The 22,271-nt window shown below is 40.7% G+C and overlaps 2 protein-coding genes across 9 annotated transcripts in view; one reads left to right on the top strand and one right to left on the bottom strand.

Annotated features, from left to right (window-relative positions):
* Positions 1–104: 104 nt before the first annotated feature.
* Positions 105–13,855, bottom strand: LOC109463030 (centrosomal protein of 120 kDa-like). Of its 2 annotated transcripts, none has more exons than XM_019759702.1 (23): positions 13,720–13,855; positions 13,404–13,560; positions 12,705–12,819; positions 12,374–12,518; positions 11,361–11,521; positions 8,784–8,981; positions 7,612–7,845; positions 7,129–7,307; positions 6,826–6,983; positions 6,385–6,544; positions 5,721–5,870; positions 5,468–5,582; positions 5,095–5,162; positions 4,758–4,857; positions 4,474–4,626; positions 4,123–4,212; positions 3,849–3,941; positions 3,363–3,475; positions 3,064–3,112; positions 2,708–2,830; positions 2,144–2,287; positions 1,745–1,845; positions 105–1,379 (listed from the first exon to the last, which is right to left on the bottom strand). In XM_019759702.1, the coding sequence occupies exons 1-23, from the start codon at positions 13,760–13,762 to the stop codon at positions 1,130–1,132; spliced, it is 3,099 nt and encodes a 1,032-aa protein (XP_019615261.1). In that variant the 5' UTR covers positions 13,763–13,855; the 3' UTR covers positions 105–1,129. The 2 variants fall into 2 exon arrangements, with proteins under 2 accessions (XP_019615261.1, XP_019615262.1); XM_019759703.1 differs by having other exon boundaries at positions 11,361–11,491.
* LOC109463031 (casein kinase I-like) overlaps positions 13,851–22,271 on the top strand; it is a 25,312-nt gene continuing 16,891 nt past the window's right edge. For 2 of the 7 annotated variants that reach the window (XM_019759711.1, XM_019759708.1), the window contains exons 1-4: positions 13,966–14,232; positions 14,438–14,898; positions 15,080–15,120; positions 15,292–15,361. In XM_019759711.1, the coding sequence (XP_019615270.1) occupies positions 14,721–14,898; positions 15,080–15,120; positions 15,292–15,361 (289 nt within the window). In that variant the 5' untranslated portion in view covers positions 13,966–14,232; positions 14,438–14,720. The other 5 variants (XM_019759709.1, XM_019759704.1, XM_019759705.1 and 2 more) reach the window with 4 other exon arrangements.

Genomic DNA, 22,271 nt, shown 5'->3' with positions numbered 1-22,271 from the left:
AAAATGACAAATTGAAGTTGTGAAATATATAAACATGATGTACTATACATTTTGGAAAATTTGTCTCTCGATTCAACATATACACATGTATGCAATAACCATGTGTTAGTAGACAACTCTCAAGTAAAAAAATTACATTAACCACCAATCTTGTGTAGATAAAACATTTTAAGTTCAAACAGGCTAGTAAGATTTCTTCAAGTTTTTCCCAACATGATGATATTACTTCCCAGGGCTACAAACAACTATCTGTAAGGATACAGACAACATGCAATTTTACAAGCTAAAAGAATGCAGACTCATATTAGGAAATGTTTCAAAACAGTTTTTGGAAGCCCTTTAGTACATAAACTACAAATGCACTTCAACATAATAATCACCTGTTGCAAAAATCATAAAATATATCATACAATACATTCTGTATCTACTAACACTAACATTCTAAAACAGCAGAATAGATGTGTATTATGGTACATACTTCAAGTGCCAACTGTCACAACAGTGAGTGAGAAGGTTCCTGAATTATTTTGCTTAAGTTCCATGCATAGAAAAGTCTGGTACTAATTATTTGGAATGACACAGTGCCACATAAAAGGTACAAACTTTGTTCAGTGACATGAAATCTCCTTGGGTCATCATAGAACTCCTGAGGAATGTATATACATTATTTGCTTTAGGGAAAATATCTTAAGGCCTGTTTCATCTGCACCGAACAAACATGATATATAAAACATGGCTAAAGCTGTCCAAACTTCCATCTTTAAAGGGAATCATACTGAAAATGGCTTTGTACAACTGGATAATGACTGGAAATTACTTTGTACAACTGGAATATATTTTCAGCAAGTGTTAGCTGCACTGAGTGAGTGTTATACACAGAAACCAGTAGGTGAGATCTCATACTATCATGAATGTTCATCTGTGTTGGTAGTTACATGTTTAAAGTTTAAAATATTGATCCAACACATAGTCAAGATAATTTTCTCACCTAGAGCTTTCGACCAGTACCCAGGAAGACCAGAGGAACTGGGTAAGAAAATTTACCTTGTGTTGGTTTGAAAGTATTCACTTTAAACATAGAAGAGATATCCATGTAATGGATCTCCATGTAATAGTTTCACTGCCTTAGCTAACGCCCCCCTTTCCTGGCAATGGCTTCCCTGATCTGCCTGTCCAGCTCAGTGATGATCCTGTCCTCGTGTGTGTACACTCCCGTCCTCAGCAGGGTGTCTCTCTCCTCGATCAGTCTGGTCACGTGGTCATCGATCATGGAGGTGTCATCCTCCGGCACCAGCGGCTGCATGTGCTCCAGGTGTCCGTCAGACGCTCGCCTGGTGTCAGGTGCTGCCGGCTGCTCGGGGAGACGCTGGTCTTTCAATCTACACTCAACACAAAAAGTTTTTTTATTTATCTATTCAAAAGAGGAAAATAACTTAAAAAGTTGAACCATCCAACATAGTATCAAACCACAATAACATAATGGTACATTTGTAAATGATATGATTTAAGTACGACAAACAAATATAATACATGAATGTCTATCAACAGAAAGTGAAGGTCTTGCCCCATTTGCCTCCTCAACACAATAAGGCTGAAAACTTGAATTCAATCAGTTAAATATTACTTAATATCTCTTATTACTTGAATAGATGGCTTTGATTCAAACAAATATTCTGTTGCTTGTACAATAAAAATTCCATTGCTACACTAAATAGACAAATGATGAGTAAGTTAGAAATCCCACCTGGTTAGCTCTTCCTTGATGGTCTCCAGCTCCTGTTTCTCTGCCTTGACGATCTCCTTCTCCTCAGCGGCCAGGTAACGCAGCCGCATGTGCTCCAGTTCCTACAGAACCACAATACTAACATCTTATCTGCACAATGGATCATGGATGGAGATGGCCTTTGCAGGGTTTAACACTTTCTTTTCCATGGTAGAAGGGGAAATAAGTTGTACTACCTACTACCAGTAACTACATGTACATGAATCTCTATGCCAAGGCTACTTTCTTATATCAACAAGATTCATAATTGAGAGTCTTCCCTTTCATCAACATATTCCCTGTAGACCTATAGCTTGATTGATCATATAATTGTTAAGGAATATCATCCTCAAATGAGAATACAAAGTAAAGTCCACCCACCTGTTGCTGCTGCTTGAGTCTAGCCTTAGCGTTGGTCTGTTCTCTCTGCTTGAGTCTGGCCAGTTCCTTCAGGGCCCTTCCCCACTGCTGCTTGTAGTGAAGCTTAGACTTGGCCACATAGTCCAGCTTTCTCTCCAGTTCAACCTGAAACACAATGTGAACTGTTCCAAACCAACTTTTTTTTCCTTAATATCAGCCTCAAGACCAAAATACAAAACAAACTATAAAGATAATCATAAATGTAGAAATTACATGTTGAAACAGATTTATTCTATCTTTCATGAGGGATAATTTCCATGTTAAACTTAAAGGTCTGGTTGATGTGGCTGAATAGGGACATGGGTCACTCTCTAATGGAGAGGATGTAAGCTGGACAAGAATGCCACTAAGGAACAGGAACACTTCAAGACCATGAAGGGAACATGAACAATATGACTGGACAAATGCAGTCCATTGTGGCTTTACTCCATCAGTTTCTACAGCTGTCACTTACAAAATGACTACAAATGCTTTACAAGTGGGCTGTCACAAGCATGCAAATTAGGCAACACACGTATTCCTGACCTTCTCTAGAGTCATGAGGTTGATCTCTGACTGTAGTTTGTACTCAGGTTTCCCTGCCTGCTGGCCTCGGTACTCATCAAAGTCCTTTTCCTTCTGCTGTACCCGTCTCTCTGCCTCCTGCAACTGTGGCAGGAAGACAAGTCATGGTGAAACTCAACTTTATTCACTTATTCATTAACTAATCAGTTCCACAGGAAACAGACTACACAGTTTGATGTCTTTCATAGAATGAGGTACGATGGCAGACCCCCCTAAAATTGTCGCTCTTCCATACAGATATGATGTTATGTCAAACAAAATCAAGATGATTGAAAAAATTTCAGGCTGGGTAGAACAGTGGTACAATGTTTTCTAACCTGTTCACGTAGTCTCTGGTTGTGTAGCTCCAGTTCTCTGACCTTAGCCCTGCAAACAGGCAAAGTAAGTCAGACAACTTTAGTCTAGTGTGTTTTACAGCAAGAAAAAATGTACCATATTCGTATGAAGTAAGTACAGATAGCTTTTATGCATCAATGATGTTTGCAGAGTTTGTTGGTCATGTTGTTAGATCATACATCATGGCAGATCAAAAATTTAACAGACTATTAGATATACATGTTTGTACGAAAGCTGTTTATGAGATAGTAAAAGCCTGACATTGTACTGCATGTCTCACCTCTCCAGCTGCACCTCATGGTCACAGTCCTCCTTCAGTCGGCGCGACGCCTCCCGTAGTTCTGTCAGCGTGCGATCGTGATCCCGCTGCAGGTCTGCCTTCATACGAACAACCTGAGAGACCGTCGGAATAAAAAGTGTTCAGTACCAAATCCTATGCCATCTTCTATGACACAACACACTTTTAAAGCCTTTTCACTTGATTTGATAATTCAGATAATGATACCATCTGTCATACTGACTGAGTATACCCTACATCTGTCATACTGACTGAGTATACCCTACATCTGTCATACTGACTGAGTATACCCTACATCCTCTTTAGACTTTTCCATCAAAGTTACGTTTTTCAGACTACTGTAGTATAGTTCAACAGCTAATGTCTCTACCACAAGGCTAAGCTTCTAACTTCTTTAAGAATTGTTGTACAATGTTGTTGAATTGTCATCTACTTCTTGATGTCCCACTACTGCTATGATAGTCCTACCTCTGCCTCTCCTGAGGTCAGCTGTTTCTCTCTCCTCTCCAGATCAGCCAGGGTTGTTCGAAGTTTCTCCTCCAGTTGTTGGTACTCTGTGAGCTGAGAACAAGCCCTTGTATGATTAGTACTGAGACAATAGGTCTGACTGGTTCTTATGATGTATACTAGTATTCAAAATGATATAGATTGCTTCAAATAGTTTAGCTTAAATACTACTTCTAATAACAACTACTGCCTAAATGCATATGTTCTGCATGACAAAAATACAACCTTTATTTACCTTTTTCTGCACCAGGAGTTCTCTCTCCCTGTCTCTTCTCTTCCACTCTTCTGCTAACGCCTGCATGGTCTGGAGCTCCTTTTGTTTTAACTGTAGAACAAAACAAAACAAGATAATATAACAGCATAATGTTCAACTAGCATGTCCAAATACAACTGTAGCTATGGAAACACAGACGCAGGCACACTGAAAACAAAAAAAATCTGTATATGGAGGTAATAACAAGTGATGGGTGTATATTAAATCAATAATGGTATTGTTGTTGAATATAATCAGAACACGTTGTATTTTGGAGTTATCAAGGCCTGAAGTTATAAAGGTAAACTGTATTGTCCCCATAGTTTTTCTAACCTGTGACTCAAACATGTTCTCCTGCTGCTCCTTCCACATCTCCAGCTCCATGGCCATCTGGTACTCCACAGTCTCCCGGGGGTCTGCAGGGGGTGGGGAGGGGGCAGGGGCTGGCACCGGGGCAGGGGGTGGGGCCACAGGCACTGACGCAGACTGACAACAGCAATATACAAACCATTGAAGTACACGTACACACATTTCAATCAATGTTTAACAACTTATCACTCACATCATTGGTACAAGAAATCAAAGCTTGGAGACAAATATCAATTGTGATTGGTCACCTGAGATGTGTCAGAGCCAATCAGGATCTGCTGTGTAGTCACCTGACCAAGGTCCTCCAGAGTCATGACAACATACACCTCTCCCACCTTCCTTAGGTTACTGTGGTGACCAGAAAAACACAAAATGCTAAAACCATCACAGATCAGTCTGTTAACAAAGACCTTAAGTTAGAATTGAACTGCAATACTGTGTGTTGGAAAGCTTAGGACAATTACTTAGAACAAAATCTGTATAGTACATGGTCTGTCACAAACATATACATGTACAAACTTTTTATCTGATAATTGCAAAGCTATATACTAGCAATTTTGGCTTTCATGATGCAAGTTGGCTCACCCATCCACAGACAGGACTGGTATCCTGGTGCTGTGACTCTGTCTCCATCCACTCACACCCTGGGCATTCTGGACAGTTGAAATACAATGTACAACTGTACTTACTTATGTTGCAGTGATGAGTTGTACAGAACACAAGAACAATTCAGCTTATACACAAAACCATCCTCAGTCTGGAAAATTGGTTGTCAACTATCTCCATTGAAAACATTCACCCCAGACATATGAATATACTACATGTGATTCACTTGGTCTTGCATACTTCAACTGAGATTTAAAACTGTTGCTCTCGATGATCATCCCAACACGTTGCCAGTACACATACTGTAAGTTGGGCCTGAAGAATTCTACTCTTTCAGATGCGTTTAACGTACCACAAATCTGGCCTTCTCAGCTGTGATGATGGAGTTGAGAGAAATCCTGGCCACACCCACTAATGCATCCTGGGAAATCTTGTCCTTGTGCCACACCTCCACCATGATGGGGATTCTGTGCAGTAAGGACAGAATTGTTTTATGTTTTATGGCTGTTCATTAAAGAATCAGAACCACAACCAAAGAGGTTAGAAGATACTACACAGACTCACACTTTGTAAGACCAACAACATGACATTTCCTCCCTCCTTACCGTGTGAATGTGTCCTGCAGCTGCTGTGGTGTTGAGGCGAAGTCAAAGGCACAGAAAGACTGAGGTAACAACACCTCCATGTTCCTCCTGATCTCCACAGGGGGGTGAGTCAGGATGGGGGCTGCACTGCCGAAGAACGGGTACGTGTACCTGCATGATGCAAGAACACACGGGCAGTAGTGTCAAAATTATCACTTTCAATAGAGTAGGTTTAATATATCAATAGCCTACTCTGCTTTTGACAACACAAGCTTTGTTTAGAAACAGTACATGCAGCATTTTGGTGTGTATATGACAGAAAGATGATATGATCACAGTCATGAAAAAACAAGGTATGGTGATTTTTCCAGCAGGGTTACTGATCTGTAAATACTGTAAATCACTTTGTGTTTGCGGTAGCACAAGTTTGCGGTCTGAGAAAAATGGACATGTTCACAGAACTATACATTCACAGTGGTGGCAGGTGACAGAAAAAGAAAGTCAGTGAATCATTTGTTCACGGTAATGATAAATTTGTGGTATAGAAGTGACTTCAAACCCACGAATATAAAACTTCAACGGAAAAATTGTGATTTACAGTGTAAAGAGATGTATTTTTCACTCCAGTTGTCACATCCTATATTCAGTCTTTTCAAAGTATCAAGACAAAGACTTTTAAACCCACCTGAGGAAGATGTAGAGTGGAGCACTGGTGCTGGTCTCCACGTCCTGGATGCTCCTGAGGTCCAGTGAGAAGCAGAAGTGATGTGCAGCAGGAGGGATGGACACGTACGGCTGGGACGTGGTGACAGAGCTGGGGCGAGAGTCTGCTACTGGAGGCTTGGCTGCAGTGGCAGGGGAATACATATGACTGGATGTGACTTAGGGAAGTCTTCAGCACCGAGACTGGACATGTCCTACATATTACATCTAATTACACACACACACATACACAACTAGCAGGATCTAGATACACCTCAAATATGCTCAAGCCTCATCATCAGTGTGCAAGCACATTTAACCCTTGAAAGACGGAGATCAGACACTAAACTGACACTAGACTGAAGAGCATATACAAACATATCTCAATCTATTTAAGTTACAGTTAGACTAGATAGATCATTACCTTGTGTGCTTAAAGGATGGGTTGGCTCTGGCAGTTTTGGGTCCTCTGTAGGTTTACCATGTTCACCAGCTGTCCTGGTTTCACCTTGTTCTCTGGCTTCCCTCTTGCTCCCATCCTCCCCCAAACTGCTTAGGCCTTGCTCTGTCCCCTGTGTATCACTGGGAAGCCAAGACAAATTGTCAGACACAAAAAAGCTTGGCTTTTACTAACTTTTAGTATCAATCATGACATTAACTTGTTCAATAGCACGAATGGAATGCCAAATAGTTCAGTTCAATTTCAACAAACAAACTTTCTACTGACCTTGATGGGCTAACAGGTGGAGAGGGTGGCAGCCTCTGGGGTGGGGTGTGCCCCTGGGGAGGGGGTGGGGGCCGCTCCTCTGGGGGTGGCGTTTGTGGTCTCTTGTCAGACACCCGTGTCTCACGTGGCTGGCTGGGTGTAATAGGGTGCTCCTTTGCCGGAGAAGTGGAGTCAGTCGGCTGGAAACAAACATGCACACAACACAATGTAGGAACATCTTGTACACTTATGACACTGGCTGATATGTCCCTAACTTCATATTGTACACTGGACTTGGTACTGCATGAAGTTAAAATGTAATGTATTTTTCAGGATTCTACCATGGTGTTTATACTAAAATAGCATATCAAGAACCCAGAATTCCAACTCTGCATTAAACATAATATACCTATTTGAAAGTAAATTTGATGTGTTACTGTTTACATGGTATGGAGGAAGATTTAAGTATCTCTGTATGCATTTGTACTTCTATGGTAATGTTACCTGAGAGGGTGGTCCACTCCCAGTGTCCTGCCGAAGTGTTATGGACACCCCCACACTGGGGACCATGTCACCCCCAGTGGGGGGTAGCTGCTGTTTGACCCTGTTGGGGGGGTTCAGGACGAAGGACCCCTCCACGCTGGCTGGCTTGTCCATCTGGTCTGAGGCTGACTTGAGCAGGGTGTTGAGGGGGACCTCTGTACTGCCCAGGGAGTGGTCTCCACAACACAGGTGGATCTGCAGCAAGGGAAGGCTCACTGTTAGTATCATCACCAAGTGTTCTCTGTCACCCAGGATTTTCTGCCACACTTTTTCTTGTTCATATGAAGCTATGTCTATATCAGTATGACCATGGAGTTAAAAAAGAGAAACCTCCTTGGTATGACTATATTGTTAACACAGTCTACACGACTGCAGTGTTCTAGCCAGTCAAATTTTTTTCTGTCATCTCATTTTTGTTTGATGTAAGGCCATGTTGATTTGATTATATGGATGACATCCGCGCGCGCATGAATTTTCGACCGTTTCCAAAAAAAAAAAAGTTTTCAACCATACTGTAAATTGTGCAAAAAAGTTGCTAAATGAGCAAAAATATACCATAAGTTGCAAGGAAAACATTTAGAAACGATACCAATGTCGTAGAATGCCAAAATCAAATGAAAAAAGACAAAAATGTAAAGAAATGAATTCGAAGAGTAGATTATTCGCCATAACATATTCTGTGCCATTTGTTCAACCTTCATGACCACGTAGATTTCATAGTGAAAGCAACTTTTTTTTTTGCAAAACTTTTTTTTTATTCGCACGCGCGCATCAGTTTTGGGGCTCCCGGAGGATGTCATCCATATAATCAAATCAACATGGCCTAAACATCACATTGCAACAATCCTTGGGGGGAAGAAAATTTTGAAATCTTAACCCACTGAAATGTTATTTACTGCATTTTGAGGGGCAAGTTTTGCTGGTAGACTAAGTTTAGTTTAATGACATCTCTCGCAAAGATGGAAGATTGTGCAAAATTTTTGTCTGACATAAGCAACAAAATTCCACCAAATGACAGAAAGATGGATGCTGGCTACAACAGTGCATTACAGTATTATGTCACAAGAATGTTACTTTCCTAAGACCTGCATATATTTTCTTTATTTTGGAATATAGACACATGACAAATTGACCTGTAGTCCAGGCTGAGCGGCCAGGAAGAGCCTGAGAACCTGCACACTGCTGCGCACACGGACAGACGCACGCTCCGCCGGGAAGTCAGGGTTCAGCAGGTTGTGGAAGGACTCGTTGGTGACATCGTTACCCAGGAGGGAGTAGTAAAAGAAGAACCCACTGCCTCTTGAGGGGAGCGGCATCGACATCGGAACAAGCTGCAAGATAGTTGTAAAAATGATAAGATTCAGCACAGAGCATCCCGATTGATGATAAATACTTGCTCTTGTATTGCATTACAATGAATCTATTGAATTTATCTCTACAAGTGAGGTACTAATATAATGGCTCTTATGAGAATAACTAAAGGCTGCTGCTAGCCTTCCACCTACTGACTTAGACTGGAACTACAGCAGACAATCACAAAGGCATAGCTGAAAACCAATATTAAGATAGCTCATTACAAGTTACACTCTGGTGTTTCATACAGCAGTTTAAAATGGGAATGTCAATACCTGACTGCCATTGTGCTCTTTCATATTACAAATTTTTGACAGAGTTACAAAGTTATGACAATGAGCAAAAAAGGGCATGTCAAGCCCTGTAAAGGCCCCTACAGTCAGTCTTCCTTCAAATTTGATGTGTCCATCAACCCCTGAAATATCTCAGGCATGTTCAAAGTAATCAAAGAACAGAATGCTTTGTTTACCTTAGACTAAACTGTTCAGGCAGAGCATACCACTGATGCCATTGAGGTGTGTAGTTTACTGCTGAAGTATTTGCTAACTCTTCATGGCAGCTAAATGACATACTTTGTCCTAGTAAGGTCAGTGGTGAAAATTGCCTCTGGGTTGGGTCAAACAAAACTACCCTGTAGTTCTTGCCCATCTTGATAGGAGGAGATGCTGATCAAACAAAACCCAACCATTAACCTAAAAATCATTGTGTTTTCTCTACCCTAAGTGAGGTTCTAAACACCCTAGTTAGTGTTTTAACTTATTTGTTTACAATCTATATGTATGCAGCATGCAGAATTTCCTCAGAACCTCAGATCACCAATGGTTCTCCAGACATTTTTGTCTGGCCAGGTTAGCATGCTACTTCCTTTATGGCACTAACAGTTCACTGCAGTGTTTCCGCCAGAGGGCCGTCCACCCATCATATGACGGCCTGGTGTCGTTTTGGACGGCCTGAACTCGGACAGAGGCCGTCGTCTTAAAAAATTTCGAGACTCGGAAAAATCAGAGAAATTGACAGTCTTTGTTTTGTTGCTGTAGACGAGGACGCCGTCCAAGGCAAGAAAGACACACGTTGTTTGTTTTGCTATTGTTATCATGCTGACGAACAATTGATGCCGGCGCCTTTCGCATACGTTAATCTCATTAAAACCCGTTTTTCAAGTCTCCATCCGGTAAAATGTTGCATGAAAATCCACGCCGCAGTTTGCTATCCACGCCGCGGTGCGCTAACACTTCCGGCTTGCTTGAATACGTGAAAGGCACCACAAATCGGCATATGGATGCATACATTCTCCCAAAAAATTCTTCATAATGAATTTCTTTAATGGGTTGTTATTAATTAGCGGTAGAAACACCGTAGAAAGTAGCGTAGTGTAACTCTCTTCGCCAACAAACAAATTCTACAGCTATGCCGGCAAAGATGGCTCTATCCAATCAGAGCGCAGGTCATATGAGGTCAACCAATCAGAGCGTAGAGTTCACGCTGCTACTTACATGTTAATGACAAAATGGCGCGTATTTCCTTCTCCGGCGAGGTTGAGAATGCGTGCTGCAAGTTTATTTTTCCGGCGATTTTCTGACTTTTAACGACAATTTTTCGCACGCTACGATCACGCTACCATTTGACACTGTACTGGAGACAACAGATGAGTGATCATTTTACAATCAAGGAGCATTTTTGTTGAATGAAACAGCAATGAAAGCTACGATACAGCCAATTATTTTTCAAAATTTGTCTCGTGTATGAGAGATAAGATGACATTTGTTTACATGTTTTGATGTATTTTTGGCTTGATATTAACTAGTAATTCGTAGCGGAAATGTACGGAATAAGTACGAGTACGAACGAAGCAAGGCTCTTCACTATTAAAAATCCGGCTAGCGCGGGCGCTACCGGAGGTTATAATTAAATGATGCCGATGTTTGGAGTTTTGCAGCAGAGTTTTGCAACAGTATAATTTCCTGACGATACGTTTGCCATCTGTAACTGTGTTTTTATGTCAATACAAAAAAAAATGTGGAATGCTTGTGGACAGTTTCAACTTGTAAACAAGTGTAAACAAATGCCCCGCCCCCTCAGTTAATTTTCGCGACGTGTTCCCTAAGTTAATTCATTTTCGCGACCCGGCCCTTCCCAACTGGACGGCCTCTCAGCTGCAGTCTGGCGGAAACACTGGTTCACTGACCCTCAGGTAGCACCATGAGCCCTTCCCCCTTCCTATTACCCACTTTGAATACACCTACATGTATGTGTACAGAAATAAACTTGGCTGATGCAATGTTTTTCAGAAGGAATATTAATATTAGGGCTGTTCATGGTTACTGTAATGAAATGTAAACGATACTAGCCATAAATACCTGAGGCAAGTTGGAGGCAAATGCCACGGTGACAGAGAGTACGAAGTGTTGAGTACACCTGTCTGCCGGGCCGATCTGGTAGTACCCCTCCTCCTCATTCAGCTGTGCCTTCAGGGTGCGCGGGTCAATGTCTGAACCAGAGGTGGTAGAAGGAGAGGGGGCTGTAAAGTAAAACTCACAGTCTGCTTGGCCACTCCAAATGTTTGTATCACTGGGTATAATCAAATTACTTTTTTTCTTCATAACTTTCACCCTTCCCATGCCCACTGACCGTCCCCTCCTAAATGTATGACTGAAATATGATGCTCTGATGCTACTACTGTGTTTGTAGTTCACCATAATGGTTTCTACTTATTTTATTGATTTTAGAAGATTCTTTTTTCATTTGCTCTCAAACTTTGCAACTAACTTTTTAAGACAAACTGGTATATATATATACATTGTAATATGGCAAAATTATCAAACTTTCAGCTGCTGGAAAAAATTGTATTTTCCAAGCTGCAGAGGACAATTTTCAGAATTTGAGGGGACAACAATACTTTAATACTTTAAGTGCCCAGGAAGCAAAATTAACTTTCACATACATGTGCATGCAGAATTGAGGAAATGACATGCTAAAATTTAAATTTGGATGGACATGGATGGATGATAAACCATGTCTAAACTCTAGTAGTAGTCTTATAGAGCATAATGAAGAAACTGTGTAATACTTTTTAGTAGGTATTGCTATACATTCCGAGAATATTGCATCACTGCGTTGACATCATATAGCCAGCCCACACCCACTTGAACACAAAATCTTTCTACACCAAACTTAACCTTCAAGGGAACAATTCACAAAGTCAAGGTTGTTCTTTCCATAGACTCCATGGCACCAACAATTTTCTAAACTCAAACTTCTATTCTGAAGAGTCAAGACCATGTATATGTGTTGACGTCATATGACCAACCCAAGCACACTTGAACACTAAATCTATTTTTACCAGCAACACGTCCACAGGCTAAGCTCTTACCATCTCTTGGAGGAGCATCCTTAGCTCTGAAGGAGCTGTCTTTTTTGTCCACACTGTCTGTCTCTATAGAGATGCTGGCCCTGATCTCAGGCTTGTATCTGCTGTACTTGGAACTCAGTAGGCTGTACCATCGAGGGCTTGGTGTCTGTGGGAAGTCAAATCCATGCAGTCATTATTAGTGTGTACACTTGTGTTACATCTCAAATTTTCTTACATTCTCGGTGAAAAAAATGCTTGGTTCATCATAGACAGGGCCACTAACCACTGACTACACACACTATTGACAACTAGTTTGAACTTGTACCTTGTATCAGGTACATAATGTACCTACCGGATCATCCTGCTTGGCTTGTCTAATGTCTATGATGACATATCCAACAGCCTCTTTAGCAGATGTTAGAGTGTCCACAGCATAGCACTGGAGCTTGATAGGAGTTCTCTGTAACCTGGACCAATGGCAAGACATGTCACCAGAGTGGGGTATATAATATATTCTAGTTCTTTAATATCAAAGCAATTTTTACCCTTAGGACAAAAGTAGGACTATGTCACACACATTGATAGGAAACTTGGTTGTGGTTAAACACATTCGATATTTACCAACCTGATGAAATTATTCACAGATGTCATAAAAAAATCTCAAAATGCCAAATCATGAGATTAAAGAGTGATGTTCTGCAATTTATGAATATGTGACTGATGCCATTGACGGAATCAGCAGCCCTCATTTGATATGGATAATAACATCATAACATCAGGCCAGTCAAAAAGTGTGGTCATTTAGGATAGCTTGTTTGTACCAATGTGTTAATTGATGTGAGAACTTAAACAACTAACTTAGTTAGATAAGAGTAGGATTTGGTTACTATGACCAGTTATTATCCACTGAATAATCCACCTTTACTCCCTCTGTGCTTTATTTTGTGATAATAAGGAGGTTAGTCCCTTTCTATACCCATAGGACTAAGGAGGTTAAAAATGTTAGATAATTTATTTATTTTGATAGGATGGTGCTGGGAAAAAAAATCACCTGTGTTGGTGCAGTGACTTTTTGTTGAGTTCCCAGGCCAATTCGGTGTTCAGGTCAGGAGTCTCAGTATGATCGACTGGATCCGTGGAAAGTAGCTCTCCGTCAAACTTGGCCTCGACAACAATCTGGTGCCGTGAACGCTTTGGAAACTTACGACCTGTTCATGATCAATACATCACGAAAACAGAGATTGTTATGATAATGAAGGCAAAAAAATTGCTTCTCACAAACCCCGGAAGTAGGGTCAAAATAATGCACTATGACGCAAAAGAAGTTATGAATACGGATGTAAAAGTATATAAACATCTTTTCTCACCCTCGAGGATACCTAAGACGACAAGAAACTGGTCTTTAACCATTGTTTTTCAGCGTTTTCTGTCGTCTTTTCATAGCTGAAAGTTTGAAACCGCCGCCATGTTTGTCCGTTTGCGCAGGCCCAGAAGGCCGGAAGTGACGTCAGGGCCGCCATCTTACCGGAAACTGGGCCCGATCAGACTATGTGACGTCACGAGCTGGTTTGGAACACGGAGGAGTTTGGCGCCCAGGTATTCAAATCACAAACTATATTTTCTGTTTTGGATCTACCCGATTTTGCCTGTTTCTTGTGCTTTATTCTCCTGTTGAGCTCCGCACACCAGCCTCTGTTGCTATGTTATGAGAAAACATCCCGCCCATCGGCTTGGCGACGGGAATTCACCTGCCATGCGCAGGGAAGAACTGACCCGACAGGCTGCACTGTTTACCGCCTTGATCAGCTAACCCAGGTCCTGTCCAAGAAAACGTACCAAAAGCACGCTTTGCAACCAGTTTGGCATGTAATCGCCAACAGGTTTGGTTCATGCATTTCTTATGTAGAATGTGGACAAACGGCGTGTTGTTTTATGCTCAGATAATGCCATAAAGGGGCCTAAAATAATGTCGGGTTTTGTTGGTCCGCCACTGGGCAACCGGTTTCGAAAATGGTTCCTGACACCCAGTTATATTTCCTGCTCCTTTCTACCTTAATATTAACGACATTCTTCCCTTCTCCACAGGAATAACAGGGCATAGAACATCCTAGATTCTATCGGAAGGCTCCATGTCGCAATATTTGCTACCAAGAATGGGGAGAAACGCCATAAGATAACGCAGTGTTCAAGAGGAAAATAATCTCTGGGCCGCACCGCTGTAGTGCACAAGGCTTGTTGGAGAAAAGGTCGAGGGCCAAGAGGAAGATTTATTTGCGGGGTGCTGCTGGCCGGCATCGGGACAAATAAGCTAAAAAGCTAATCAGTTGCCTAGCGTCATTTCTAGGATCGTGCTTTTCTATGTGTGGCCATGCACAAGAGGATGGATCATGATCGGGACAGAATCGCTGCTGACAGAAAGCAGTCGAAGTCGAGTGGGCGCAGCGGTCGTACCCACAACCCTTCCAACTCTGGGGTGCTCATGGTAGGGCCCAACTTCAGAGTCGGCAAGAAAATTGGATGTGGAAATTTTGGAGAATTAAGATTAGGTGAGAAATCCTGCCATATATATTTCCTCTTTTTGACTTGTGTGAATTATGTTCAACTGTTTGTCTTTTTGTGGTTGATTTGGCAATGACTCATGTGCACAAGCTTTGTCTGGTGATGTAGATAAGAAAAAATGAAATATAAACACTCAGCTGACAATTTGGGTGTGATATTTCTCCACAGGAAAGAACTTGTACAACAATGAGCATGTGGCCATCAAGCTGGTAAGGATTGTTTGCTGTTCAGCCATTTTTGTGTTATGGAATTTTGGCAGTGGCCATTTTGCTCTTGTACTGCCATTGTTATTTGCTGACCATTGTTTGCTTACCTAATGGTTGCCAATAGCTGCGTCCTCGCATCCTTTTTTTTACATGCTTAATTCATTTTTTTCTCAGGAACCAATGAAATCCAGAGCACCACAGTTGCATCTGGAATATAGGTTTTACAAGGCACTCGGCCAAGCCGGTAAGTGTGTACAGTTATGAAGATGTGTCTTTCAAATGTTAAAGTTATCTATTGCATCAGACATACAGATGTATCTCACTCGTTTGTTCTTCTAACAGGTGCTATAATCTCTGATTGTTATTGATGTTATGGCCATTGCTTGATGATATACCCTGTGTAGGAGGCTTAAGGTTTGTCCCTCCAATGGGGTGGGTACATGTAAGCTCTTGTCAAGCCAAAGTGACTGGTCCCAAAGGCTTCTATGTATTTATTCCTGCCTTGTGGCTTTGACTGTGAAGTCTTGTTTATCTTGGCCCCACTATTGGATATAGGAGATAGGGAATAGAGAGAAAGTGCAGTCAATGAAACTGGTCTAAAAATGTTGTTGGTTTACCGTTACCATTTTTTGTTGTTGCAAAATTACGTAGTAGTAGTAGGCACATTAAATCAATAAATGAAACAATGTGAAAGAAACAACCAACAATATTCTGACTGTCATCAGTGAAACTGGTTTGATATTTGCATGCACATTTCAGTTGTATCACGATGGTAACAGTTTTGCGTCATATATCGCAATAAGCAGCTGTTTGTCCACCCGCCGGGAAAGTGGGACAATTAATGTGCACAGTCATGGGTGTGGCTGGGGGGCAAAGTTCAACCATCAAATGTCTCCATGTTGTTTCAACTGACCACCATGTTAGCCCTTATAGCCGGTCTATGCTAAGAATGAAGGGTGTTGGTTACAATATGCTTGATTGTTAGTGACATACCAGCTTTGCCGTGATGATTTTTAAGAACATTTTGCACTGTTTTCGTGACGTTTTTCCCCAGTAGTGCCTCTGTTTGTGGCAGTGTTCCGCATGTGTGCATTTTGCCCAGGGCCATTAGTAAAGTAACGTTACTCACATAATAGAAGGGTTATTTGTAAGTTGTAACATAGTTCTAATTGCTGTCACTGTTTACTTAAAAATTACATTTTTTTTGCAGTAAAATTTTTTCACTGTCTTGACAGGATTGAAGAAACAAAGTTGCCCCCCTCCCCATCCCTGTCTTAATGTTACCTGATATGACATTCTTTGATGCTATTCTTTGCAAGCCATGTTTGTTATAGATTTTCTTTCTTTCTTGTTTTACTGTAATGTATAACATTACTGGTTATGTTCATGCATTATGGGCATGTGTTGTACATGCTGCATAAAATTTGCCTAGTGCATTGGTGGAACTTGCTCTATTATACAACATGTATCTGGGTTAGAAAAGCAGGTTTGTCAAACTTGTTCATCTCTGTAGTGCAAGCATCTGAAAGCCCGCAAGATAGGAACATCAGACTATAAATCGGATAGTGAGTAAGTGAGTAGTGATGTCCTGTTCGTGATGTAGCAATGCTGGCAATGCTGTGAATGTATTGCCTGTATCTGTGCAACCTCTGAGTCTATGGTACTATTCTTGTGGAGGTATTTTAACAGGAAATACATTCTTACAGTTGGATGGATAACAAGGTCAGGGGTCAGGTCCAGTCAGCTGTTGATAAGTGACCACTTAAGACTTAGCCAGGCTGCTTTTGTGTTACAAGATCCTCTGGAAGTTACAGACCCTCCCATGTTCAGCTCCAGCTGTACAAGTGTATGACTTGCATTTCAGGGAGTCTGAAGTACACATTGCAGGGCTGGAAATACTGGGTGCATAGGCACTTTTGTACACAAAAAATTTGAGCAGTGAGTTTTTTGCACCTTGACATTTGTGTAGATTACACACAGTTATTGTACACTGGTTTGCACCATATTCTTGAAACTGAAGTGTAAAAGAAAATAAGAAAACCTTTATCATACATGTATTATCTGTTAAAAATTCTGAAGTTAGCTTAGGAATTTCAGATTCAATATTTCACCCGTATATGTATATATTTCACCCGTGTACCTATTCCCGAAAATGAATTTCAAGCCCTGTATTATAATCTGCATTCACGCTGTTACCCCAGACCTTCCCTCTTAAGTCAAGAGGAAAGAAAGACGCAGATTGAAATGCAACACTCTCAACTAGACAAGGAAAGTGAGCGTGGGAAGCAGGCACACAAGTAGACCCTATAAAAACCTGTAATGAAATGGCACTGGATTCTGAGGAAAAGCCAGGGAGATTCTTACTCACACTGCATGTTTTTTGCATGGGTGCCTTTCTTATTGCCTCTTGCGTACAGGAATTGTACCCTAGTTTTTACTATTATTACCCCAAGTGTCAAGGGACTTGTTATGTCACCCACATCTTTGTCCCTGCTATGATCTACAGCTGTTACATCATTCTAACATCTAACCCACTTACAAACACGTGTGATATCCCATTTTATTTACATCATCACGGGCCTTAAGAGCATTCTAGACCACCTGTTTGCTAGCCATTCTTCTATTTGTTCTAACCTGTTTCCATTGATACAGCAGTGTTTAACCAAGCCCTCTTTGCAAATGCTGCCAACATAGAATTTCATTGATTTCGGGCAGTGTTGTAAGGTGCAGGGTAAACATCTTACTTAGCAAACCTCTGCTTGACCAGATTTAGCACAGTGGGCCTGGGGCAACACAGGACATTAGATAACTCGACACATTTTGAAACACTTGGCCACTGTGATCTCTAGTTACTAGGTTATGGTATCTTCCCTGTTTGACCTGGTTAATGATAACCACACCCGAAATGCCCCCCACCCCTCCCGATTTGGAGTTGACCACAAATTCAAACCTAGCAAATGGTTAAAAAGGTTCAGTGGTAAAACTAGGAACGCTAGTAAAAACCTGTAATTTACACACCCAGACTTCAATGCCTGTCTGGAACACCTGTTTGGACACGAAAGGTTTTAGAATTGCGTACATGTACTTAAATGGGGAACATGCATATACATAGTAATCATTGCATGGGCTGACCATGCCAACCATCGGTCCATGCAAGAATGTCCTTCCATCTACAGAATCATTACTGTCAATCTTGAAATTGTCATGCTGGTTTTTATTTCTTATATCTCTCTACCCAAATTTGTGACACCACGAATATGCTTTTCCAATGTATTATAATTACTACAGTACACTACAACAGAATTGTTTCAACTACAAACTTAAAACACTGGCAAAATGTCCTTTTTCCCTTCTACCGTGAAATGTGACCCTGTGAAAATGAATGATTTTACAGTATGTACAGAAGATATAGAAGTACATAATTCTCATCAATTATCTGCCATCTCCAAGCATGTTCATGCTGGTAGTATAGTTAAATCAATAAAGCATAGATAACAAGGAAATTCATTACGGATGAAAATTACAGGCTCATTTTACAGCCCTGCTGAACTTGATGATGTAAACATTCACGTCTCTAGTTTCAAAGTCAGTTCATCCATGATTAGCGTTCTCAGAAGTATTTTGTAGCTACACGTATTTGTTTCACTATAATTATCCAACAGGTAAGCATTATCATTCAGGCAGTCTCTGATGAGTATAGAAATGTTACCTTCAGTTGCACATGTATCGTACACTGGCAAATGCATACTGTAAATCACTATTTTTTGCAGAAATTTTATATTAATGGTTTTCGGGGTCACCTATGTACCACGATCTTATCATTACCGTGAACAAATAATTTGCAGACTTCCTTTCTTCTGCACCTGCCGCCACTGCGAACATTTAGTTCCTCAAACATGTCCATCATTTTTCTCAGACCACAAAATTGTTACTGCGAAAATAAAGTGATTTACAGTATCCAAGGCTTAAGTTTTTTGCTGCAACTGTGTAACACTTTACTGGATGTGCAAGACTGTAAATTCCTCCATTTCTTGACCTTATGTATCCTGAAGGCTTATGTGTGGGGAGGGCCTGTTTGTTCTGGGTGGCTGGGTGGAATGTTAGGCTGTTCTCTATAAAGCAGTAACCAACAGTTTAAAGTAGGCCAGTGGAGGCTATTCCTGGCAGTTCTGTCAGGAAAATTTATCATTTCCCTTTTTAAACTGTGTGTGGAGCGTCTAATGATCACAGAATGTTGGTCTAACTCTAAGGGAATGTTGACCACATTATGTACAACACTGGACATTCGAATGTACTCTTGCTCCTCTCCCTGGGTCAGTCTGATGTCTTTCTGTCACCCACTGGAGGCTTTATCTCTTCTTTATCCCCATGTAAATGAATGTGAAGTCAAATGAGAGCAAAGGTACAGCACATTACTACAGAAAAGCTGACTTCTTGGCATGCTGCTACTTGTACGGCATGACCAGACAAATTACCCAGATGGCATCTGAACCATTTTGATTAGTCGGCCCATCGAAAGAAGCAGAAAATATTAAGAATGTTAAGAATGTTAATATTAAGAATATTAAGGACAAACATGGATACAAACTACGTCATGTACACTCACTGTAGTTTGACCAGTCCTGATATGGCCTTGATTGTATAGCAGACAATAAATGGAAAAATGGTGGTTGCCAGATCGGGCCAGTTTACCATGATTGGTGCTTCCACATGCCCATGAATCTGTGTTGGTACAGTGTAGGATTCATTTGAAGAAGGGTTTTTTACTGCACATTGCAACACAAAAAAGACTTTGTATATGTCAAATTCTTTGTGTTGGAAAATGTAGCCATAAATTGCATAAAGTGCTACTTCGTAATGCCGTTGTAAATCCTCTTTAACCAGTGGGACCTTATGGCCAGCCTTCACTCCAGGTGTGTAAAGCCAACAAATATCCGTGATCTGCTTCTGTAGGTTACATAACAACTTACCTGGCAGTGCATGACTTAAATCCAATAGAAAGGTATGGTGCTGACATGAGTAATTGATTCAACAATGTAATAGATATAAAGATACTACACCTCACCATAAACTTATTCACACGCATTTTTTTACTATATGTGTATAACCATAAATGAGGCTTGGAGATACATTGTATTTCATTGTTGCCCAGACCAGTGTGTGTTGATAGCAAGACTGACAAGTGTGTTGACCTGTCATTGTGTCTCAGTCTTCAGTGGTTTAGTTTGGCCTTGTCTCTGGCACACTTTCTGTTATGTTAGGTTTGTATTATATTACAACTTTTGTATTATATTGGCCTTCCAACTTATTTCCTCATAGCATTATAGTTTATACAGCCCTTGTGTTATTTAGAAAGGGACCACCCAAATTCATCTACAGTAGATGTTTTCCTTTCCTCTTTGCTTCTTTTCTTTGACATTTTATGATTTTGTATGTCGAAGCAGGGAGTCATTATGAGAAAAATCTATAGTATGATGCATGCTAGTCATTGGCAGTAAACAGCGAAGCCAAACGATCATGGTATTGTTTTGGCCTGCCAAAATGCTATCTGGTCATTAGACTCATCAACATGGTTAGGATTAGCATTTTTGTATATGACTTTGTACATGTAATACAGTATGCATGTATACCCTCAGCTGTCAATGTAAACAACAGCGAAGCCAAACGATCATGGTATTGTTTGGGCCTGCCAAAATGCTATCTGGTCATTAGACTCATCAACATGGTTAGGATTAGCATTTTATAGCATTATTGAAATTACAGATTGAAGTTGCCGCATTAATGATGCAGCATGCATAATCATAATGTATGGCAGCAGTATGGAGGTATGAAATGTTGTACTGAAGGTTAATTTTTATATACAATATACACTGATAATTGTAGCCCATCAGAAGAAAAACATCCAGTTGCTTGATGACATTAGAGAAAAATGGACATGTTCGCAGAACTGTACGCTGCCAGTGGCGGCAAGTGCAGCAAAAAGAAAGTCGGCAATTCATTTGTTCATGGTAGTGAAAAGTCTTCGGTACAGAAGTGGCCACGAAAATATGTGCAAATATAAAAGTACCAGGAAAAATTTGTGATTTACAGTATTTTGGAAGGGAGAATCAGCTGGGCAGCCTCTCCTGCACATTGCTTGTCACTGAGCTAATTAGCATGCCGGGCAAGGTGACCCTGCAGATTCAGCTGGCTCCATGCACATAGTGTGAGCACGTATGTATGGTATAATACGATTAATATCATGTCATCTTCCAGAATGATAGACATTCAAGAAAAATATTATCATGATACTCAACCTTGATCTAAATTTGAATTATTGTTTTTTTTTTCTAACATATCCTATACTTCATTGTGATATATACTGTGAAGATCATGCATGGGTAGGGCTAACCTGAGAGCAAGCAATGGATACAGAATGGTTGGCTGTTACTATGTTTCGGACTTTCGGTCATTCCTCAACCTGGTCACTACTTTAGATTACTGATGTGAAGCAATAGACAGTGTCAAACTGTGCAATAAACAAGGACATAAAAGACCTGCACAGAGAAGAACATCCATTTTAGGAGGTACATAAAACATTGCTCGTGGAAAAATGAGCAGTTTGGTGAGATGGGAGCACCAAGGGTTTGGTAATAAACTCACCCTAAAACCTTCTTGATAGGCCCTTAATAGGGCATGCACTGCATGTATAAAATGTGGCATTAGCTTCAAAGCCGTGTTCTGTCTTGGCAGTCCATTAGCACACGGTTAGGTGGTTGTTTTCATATTTCTATAGGGAGACATGGAAATGCGCTGTGTTGTTTTGAGATCAGAATATTTTTGTTGCACTTTTAGTGCTCTGGAAGAACTCTTAATCCTTGAGGAGATAGAAGGGTTAGTATGTGCAACCTAAACAAGTACATAAGCATATCTCTGGAGTCTTACATGTAGCTTTCAGTACTACCGGTAGTGGATCTGAATGATGTTTGCTTCCTTTTACAAAAATGTAATGTAATTTCCATGCATAGTTCTAATTTTGTGTGAAGCAACCATGATTTATTTTATTATTGACATTATGGTGAGGTAAACATGAAGCCATTGGTCATAATAACTAAGGGTTTTCTGCACCTTAGTTCCTCCTGTGCCGAGTCTTGACGTCCATTGAAATGTGATTA

The sequence above is a fragment of the Branchiostoma belcheri genome, unplaced genomic scaffold, assembly GCF_001625305.1.
Source record: "Branchiostoma belcheri isolate BF01 breed outbred unplaced genomic scaffold, Haploidv18h27 scaffold121, whole genome shotgun sequence".
Taxonomy (NCBI): Eukaryota; Metazoa; Chordata; class Leptocardii; order Amphioxiformes; family Branchiostomatidae; genus Branchiostoma; species Branchiostoma belcheri.
This window is presented reverse-complemented; position numbering and strand designations above follow the sequence as displayed.

What these genes read in the sequence shown, in the direction of transcription:
- LOC109463030 (XM_019759702.1), bottom strand. Translation starts at nt 13,762, where the DNA reads ATGGTTAAAGACCAGTTTCTTGTCGTCTTAGGTATCCTCGAGG. An exon ending in CCGCTCAGCCTGGACTACAG is followed by an intron (nt 7,846 to 8,783) that starts GTCAATTTGTCA and finishes CCCTTGCTGCAG; the next exon opens with ATCCACCTGTGTTGTGGAGA. An exon ending in ACCTCATGACTCTAGAGAAG is followed by an intron (nt 2,288 to 2,707) that starts GTCAGGAATACG and finishes ATTGTGTTTCAG; the next exon opens with GTTGAACTGGAGAGAAAGCT.